The 8182-nt window shown below is 30.6% G+C and overlaps 1 protein-coding gene across 1 annotated transcript; it reads left to right on the top strand.

Annotated features, from left to right (window-relative positions):
* Window positions 1–704: 704 nt before the first annotated feature.
* Window positions 705–6466, top strand: LOC133834773 (molybdopterin synthase sulfur carrier subunit). Its single transcript, XM_062264517.1, has 2 exons — window positions 705–1027; window positions 5971–6466. The coding sequence occupies exon 2, from the start codon at window positions 5974–5976 to the stop codon at window positions 6280–6282; it is 309 nt and encodes a 102-aa protein (XP_062120501.1). The 5' UTR covers window positions 705–1027; window positions 5971–5973; the 3' UTR covers window positions 6283–6466.
* Window positions 6467–8182: the final 1716 nt, after the last annotated feature.

Below are 8182 nucleotides of genomic sequence, written 5' to 3' on the forward strand. Positions count from 1 at the left end.
GAGCATCCATTGAGCATGCATGAAATAGTGAGAATGCACATTACCATCGAGCACCCATCGAGTAGGTATCGAGTACAACATGCAACCATAAAAAAGGACGTGCCATCGAGCCTGCATCGAGCAGACATCAAGTAACCATCGAGCACAACTCAAACCCAGAAAAATTCCCAGAAAACACAAATCGACAAAAAATTAAAAAAAAAAACCAAAAATATGTACAAATATTGCTTAGATCTATTCGAAATGCCCAAAAAGTTTAAATGAAACATCACTAATCCAAGTATTTAAGAAAAAATTGCGTACCCATAAGATTTTTCTCCAAGATTCCTCAACCCTTACTTTGGTCTTGATCTCTACAAATAACTTCCTTCGTAGGGGGTTGCTCGACTTTTGGTAGTGTAAGGATCTTTACCATGGTGTTCTTAGTGGCGGTGTGAGGTAAGGTGAGTGAAAGTGAGTGAGGAAGAAATGAGAAGGAGGAGAAGAGGGAAGAGAGGAGAGAGTAGAGTTGTGACAGAGGTATTTTCTATATGCTAAAAAAATTAGCATCATTTTGAAATAATACAAATACTTAGCATTATTTTAAATTACACCGCCCATGAAGCATAAAAACTCAAATTTCATTTTAAAAGTTGCCTTTTCCTTTCATAAAAGGACAAACAACAAGTTACATGTTTTCTTTAAAATAAGAAGGATTTTATAATAAGCTAGACCTACTTTTATATTCTCAAACTCACCACAGGTTCCCAGCCGTCTTCGCTTTTCATTTTTCTCAGTCTCCTCTCTTTAGTCTCTACTCGCGGCACCTCGACGGCCATCGCCTCGCCTCCCTCTGTCACGAACTCACAGCTCATCTCCCTCGATTCTACCATTTAGGACGTCTAGCCTCACGTCTCCAGTCTCGACACCCTCTCTCTCTCTCTCTCCCGGTCGGTGAACTCGATGCCAACCAGCTGATCCGTCCATCCACCATCTCTCAGTCTCGGCTTCTCTCTCACTCCGTCACTATCTCGGCATCTCTTTCTCGGTAAATATAGTTTTCTTTTTTAAAATGATATTTTAATTTTGATTTTTAAATTACGTTATGCTATTGTTCTTAATATGTTGTATGTTTTTTCAAGTTTATTAATCTTCTTATGTTGTTTGTCGACTGTGTGAAACCTGTGATATTGCTATGTCAGTCACTGGTTAGTTTTTATATATATATATATATATATATTAATTTGGATATATAAGTGAAAAATCTATTTTGAAATAATGTGTTCAACTCTCTGTTTGCTGAAGAAATAACACGTTCTTCTGAAACTTCGCTTAATTTGTTTGCTGAATATGTGAAAATACATCATATTGTACTGTTTTCTGAATTTGTGACATTGAATCTGAGATTTTTATCTGAAATTTTGTTTATGTGTAAATATGTTTACTTAATTAGTGAGTATAATTTCATGATGAAATTAATTTAGGGTATAAACATATCATATAAAACTGATATCCAGCCATAATCTTGTGCCATGTGTAACGGAGAGGTTATTTGACACTACTTCTTCATGCTAATCAAGTTAAAAGCAAAGGAAAATACAAATTTAGACTAAAATCACACACATGATTATAACATATATTTTAATATAGTAAAGAATCTAATCTAATATTGGCCGACCTTTGAGGCTTCTCAAATCCAATGACCAGGTGGTCTCTTCCAAAAAGTTGGCATCTTCATCATTGAAGATTATTGAATTTGATGACCAAGTCCTACATATTTATTTAATCTTTGTCTTAATAATTATTTACTCATACTACTTCAATTCCAACATTATTTTAATGAAGCAATATTAATTATCTAGTAACGAGTTTGATTTGCATTTTGAGATTTGGAAGTCACTAGTGTTAATTGTGGTATGGTGGAAGTTAGAAATTCTATTTGGTTCTGCAGTACATTTCTTTTAACTGTCACCACCAAGTCCATTTCAGTGCTTTGCTTTTTTATTCTCTTGTTTCTGTCCAGAAGAAGCATCCTAACCCATCATCAGTGGTAGACTGAACCCCACTTTATCAATATTTAACCTTTATCAATACACTTTTTAATAATCATTAAACCTCCAAACCAGGAAAAAAACCAAATACCAAAAACCAATCCCTCTTTTAAAACCAAAGTGGAAGAAATATTATTTAAGATATGTCAATAACAAAGACAAACATGTTAAAATGCAAATGAGAATATTTGAATAAACAAATGCAATATCAACGAGTTGAATAGAGAAATAAACTACAAGAAAAAGTTTCATTTGATGTAATGTAATGAAGATAGTCATATGATTATTTAATCATATTAGTTAAAACGAGAAAATGGAAAGATGGATCAATAAGATTTTAAACAGCACGTTTTCTCAAGACACCACTAGGCTGAAAAGAAAGGGTTCCTCGTTAAAGTAATTGATGGATTTTTTAGGACTCTTATACTATTGACAGAGAATAGAGAACCTTTGTATCACTAGAGGACATCAAACACAAAATGATTCAAATATCTGAAATGAAATGTCAACAGTTGAGAGTTTTAATATTATTAAAAAAAGAAAAGTTGTGCACAAACTCTTACCTAGCCATTGTACCCTGAAGCGGAAGGCATTGAAAGTAATGTGTTCCTTTCACCCTAGTACGTAGCTAAAAGAAACCTCAGTTAACTTTCATGCAGAGGAGAACATAACAAATTACAAAACAAAAGGGTGCAAATTTAAATGTGTTGCAAGTATAGTAATCATTCATTCATCGTAATATAGCAAAAATAATAAAACAAATATTTTCCTAAGACCGATATCTTGGTGGGTTTTTAGGCATCGGAGAACATATTGAAGTTCAATTTGGAGAGCTCGAGGATGGGGAAGAATCAGTATTTGGATTTGATAAAGAATTTGGTTTTTGGAAAAGTTCCCAAGGTTGTTTTGGGGCGTGAGATACTAAATTTGAGAGTCACAACCATTTGTGCGGAGCTATTTCTGGGTTTATCAAAATAGACCCAGAAACAAAACATAGGTGATGATTCTCCTTTAATGTTGAAAGTTAAGCACTATTTAAATAAATAAATAAAACGATAATGAAATCCAAGCAGAGCCAGCCGTCCCTTATTCTGAGCCTATGATTAGTCTAAACAAAATCAAACTACCTATGATTAGTCTAAACCAAACCAAACTAAACCTATTCCATATTGAGTTACATACTTTCTTGCCTACTGCAATTTAAGGTGATCTCTCTCTTCTATGATGAAATGTTGGTACAGTAAATGTTGTCGATGAATGAATGGTTATTACGACTTTTATCGATTGTATTAAGATTTTTCTTCATAAAAAACTTAATTAGATTGTTCTATTTCTTCAGAGGAACTTTTCGTTATAGCTGTACAGTAGATAATAAAAATAGAACACAGTTCTATTAATATTTTTGTATAGAAAAAATAATTGTTTGACCTTGTTTTCTAAAACAACTGTTTAAAATTGTATAACAAATTAATCTGAAAATACTCTGATTAATTCTCTTCGAGGTCCCTGAAGATTGTATTCTTCCTCTCTCCATAGACGTGAGATTTATTATTCTTATCTCCCTCTCTTTTTTGTTATAAAAAATTTTCTTATCTGTTTTTTTTATCCTTGAGTTTCTTCTCCGTCTTGGGTGTTGTTCACTATTCCATTATTAGTAGCTACTTGTTTAGGTTTCTAGTCTTATCTTTTGTAGCTATAAATTTATGAGTATAGAACATTGCCCACCACCTGTTTGTAAAAATGTTCTCATGAATCGTAGCCTATCCACATGGTTGTTCTACTCAAACTAGTATTCAACTAATTGCCTGAAGTATGAAAATAAGATGGCTATTTTCGAAATTAACAGATCCATATCTAATTGTTTGTTCTGTTGTGGTTTACTTCTCTTGTGGCTTTTATCTTCTATGGCCATCTAAAATAAGTCGAAATTTGAAGAGGAAATTAAATTTATATGAGATTTTTAATAGAGTGTGCAAAAATATGTTTTTTTAAAAAAAAGTTAATATATGATTTTTTTTTAAGAATTTTCACTTTTTTGGATTTATTTTTCTATATTTTTGTATAAAAATTGATTTATATCATAGTTTTACTCTTAAATCAAGTTTTATTAATTTGGAATGGTTAGTTTATAATTTAATTATTATTTTTTTGGTTTTCTTTTATTTTTAATATTACTAATTTTATATTAAATTTTTCTTTGGTTGTGTTGCATTTTTTTTTTGTAATATGAATTGTTTTTAAAATGATTTTTTATTTATTATAAACATTTTTTTAGATTGTACGTTTCTTTTTTCAAATCCTGGATAAGGTAACTATTGACTTGATTGATCTTTGATAGTTATGTAAAAAAAATCACAGAGCTAGGTTAAATAACATGCACCAGATGGGTAACCAGTTATCCTAAGATGAGTAACTTTCTGTCATAAGAGGGGTAACTAGTTACTTAAAAAGGGTGACGAGTTACTCATGTTAAATATGAAAATAAGCATCAAATTGGAAGGAAAAAGTGGAATAACACTTCATTAAAAAATGAAGAAAAAGTAACTATGATTTTAGTAACATAGATAACCAGTTACTATAAAGAAATTATAAATATACACTCACCAAAACGTGAAGGTAACCTGTTACCCTCAGAAATAGACGCACAAAAAACGTGAAGTTAACCAGTTACTCATTCATATTTTCATATTTTTATTATTTTTCTTTCCAAATATTGGTATTCCTATAATTGTTAAGGTGAAAAGAATATGTTGAAAAAATTGATTTGAATTATTTACATGTATTGGAAAAAACTAAAAAAATTACAATAATAAAAGATAATATATAAAAAATAATAAAATAATTATGTAATGTTAAAATATGTGTGAAAAAAATGAAAAAAAATGGAATGAGAAAAGAATAAGTAAAATAATGAATGAAAAAAAACAGATGAATAAATAAAAATGAAACGAAGGAGAAGAAAAATAATAGAAAAATGAAAAGAAAAAAAATATGAATGAAAAAATTAGTAGAAAAAAAAACGAAAAAAATAGAAGAAGAAAAGAAAAAGAAAAATAACTCATTTTTGTGAAAAAAGAAAAAAAATGATAAGAGAAAATAATAAATACAAAAATGAAAAAAAAATAGAATGAAAAAAAAAAAACGAAAACTGAAAAAATATGAAAAAAAAACAAAATAATACAAATGAAATAAAAAAAAATTAATAAATGTATAAAAATAAAAAGAAGAAGAATGGAAAGAATAAAAGAAAAAATTGGTAGGAAAAAAAAAGAAAAAAATGGAAGAAAAAATAATAAAAAATGAAGGAAAAAATTAAAAATTAGAAATTAAAAAAATAAAATACAATTACCTTCAAAATCAAAAGAAAAATAACTATGATAAAAAAAAATGACATTTTTATATTTTAGTTAGTTACTAATTGTGTTTATCATACTTTAACTTTTTCTTTAATATATTTTTCCATACAAATTAAAAAAAGTATAATTCTTATATTTTTGCACATTGATTGTATAAAAATCATATTTTTTAAAAATTAACATTGCCCACCACCTAATTGTAAAAATGTTCTAATGAATCTTAGCCTATCCACATGGTTGTTCTATTCAAACTAGTATTCAACTAATTGCCTGAACTACGAAAATAAGATGGCTATTTTCGAAATTAACATATCCATATCTAATTGTTTGTTCTGTTGTGGTTTACTTCTCTTGTGACTTTTATCTTCTATGGCCATCTAAAATAAGTCGAAATTTGAATTTACGCATTATATATATGAAGCTCATGTATCTATCTTTTTTATTATTTCTTTCTCATATTTGCACACAAAAGATTTTGGTATGTGAAATACAACCTAATGATTCACGATATAATAACTCTAGTTATTTGGTTTATGTCCGTTGATAGTACTGTCACTGATCATGGTATATTGATAATGAAATAGTCTATGGAGGTAAAAGCGCATAGCAATATTGTGAGCCGTACTGACATGGAAAAAGAGAATCCTAGTGTAAAGATAAAGGTGTTGTTCTTTGCCAGAGCTCGAGATCTTACCGGCTTAACTGAGACACCATTGGAGGTTCCATCAGATAGTACAACTCGTGACTGTTTAAGCAAGATTATGACTAGTTTCCCACGCTTACAAGAGATTAAAAGTTGCATCGTTGTTGCTTTGAACGAGGAATACACAACTGACTCGGCCATTGTTAAAGACAAAGATGAGTTGGCCATCATACCTCCTATAAGTGGAGGCTGAATGAAGCTAAATTTAATAATAAATGTTCGAACAATTCACAACATTGTTCCATATAAAAAATAAGTAAAAAAAAGAGCTTGAAAATGCAATAGATACCCTGGCTGGTAACATTGGTATTTGTAAAAAACCCTTCCAAATAATTTTCTGTTATCAGTATTTAAGTCAATAGCCCTTCATTCCAACATATGATCAAGTTAGATTCACTTTTAATAAACCAATAGATAGGTAATTTATTTTATTAGGAGTACTAAGAAGCTCACTTTCTCCCCCTATTTGGCACTAATCCATCAAGATAGGAGTAGAATCCGAAAGGCCTTGAGTTATCAGGAGTTATCATCATAATTGAGAAACTAAAATCGTCAAGAACAATGAAAGAGGAATAGATAGATAACACGACATGGTAGTGTGCCTACATCTATAAAAGAGCCAATTATAAAACAACAATGTAGTAAAGATCTGCATCCAACAGTAGCTTGTTTATACGACCTACCAAGCTTGATATTGGTTGTCTATGGCAGGATATTTGCTTTCTCAGCAAGCTCCTCGAATGCTCCTTTAAAGCTGTAACGGTTGAGAAATGGATACATGTTTGGAACATCATTAGAATAGATGCCAAGTGATGGAATATGGCCCTTTTAACGTGCATAATACTATAAACATCGACAATCACCGAATTCCTCACCCTAGATAACCCTTGCCTTCATCTTTGCCTTTTACACCATCCTTCATCAATCTTTGTCGAACAACTTTTGTTTCTCGCTTTCATCAAAATCAGTCTCTAATAGATGGAAACTCTATGTCTTTTGTTCATCAGGACCAATGTCGTAATACTATTGAGCTTGGGTATTGACATGATTGTGAGATAAGCCATGACATTGACTTATTTTCACTGTAGTTTTATAGATATTTTATTTTACTGTATATATTTTTGTACCATTTTTTTTTTCGGCCGTGGTCCAATTGTAGTGCTAGGCGTGGTTTTAGCATGCCCAAAATAACATGTAGCATAACTTTAAAATAAAGTCTAGGAAGGATGAGCACTGCTTGATTATGGGGTACGCATCTATTTGCTCAAGTAAAGTCGTGAGAATCTGTCTATAAATTAATTAAGTGCTTGCAACTAGGAAATGTACAAAAAGAGTGGTTGATATACGTCCATTGAAAGTATGCCCGAGAGAGAGCAATGCTCAAGTATTTGGTTGAGATTATGTGAAGATGCAGAATTAACAATCAATGCAAATATATTTTTTTGGCAACCAATAAATTAGTTAGTAAGTCTAATTAGTCTACTGCACTAAATTGGGAAACAAAATTAGATATTTGATTGAGTTTTCTTTTAATTAAATTTAAATTAATGAATGATTGTAACAAGGTGTCATAAGATTAAGGTGTAAAGACTATCCTATAAATAGCAGGGTCACCATGTAACAAACAATTGTTTTTTGCATGCCAGAACCGTTGTAAAAAATCCCCATACAAAGAATATCTATAAAAACTTGCTTAAATGTAGCTGACCTTTTAGGGCTGGATCACTGTAAACTTCATATTCTTCACCATTCAATCATCCTAAACACTAAATCATTGTCGCTTCTATAAGAACATTGTTGTTGACAAAATCAAGCGTTAACATTGTGGTACTTGTTGACGTCGTTTTTCGTCAACTTAATTATATAGAGCAATACACAATTATTTAGAATAAGTAGAAGAAATCAGAGATTTTTAACGTGTTTCAGCAGTTAAAATCTGCCTACGTCCATGAGTCACTATTATTATGACCACTTTGTAGAAGCTTTAGATGAAAGCAATTTCCCAGAGTCTCTTATCTGTACAAAATTGTGTGTGAATACAATTGACCTAGTCCAAGTTATTTATAGACCTGGTTATAGGAATATCTTCCCCC

The sequence above is a fragment of the Humulus lupulus genome, chromosome 5 (genome assembly GCF_963169125.1).
Source record: "Humulus lupulus chromosome 5, drHumLupu1.1, whole genome shotgun sequence".
NCBI classification, from domain to species: Eukaryota; Viridiplantae; Streptophyta; class Magnoliopsida; order Rosales; family Cannabaceae; genus Humulus; species Humulus lupulus.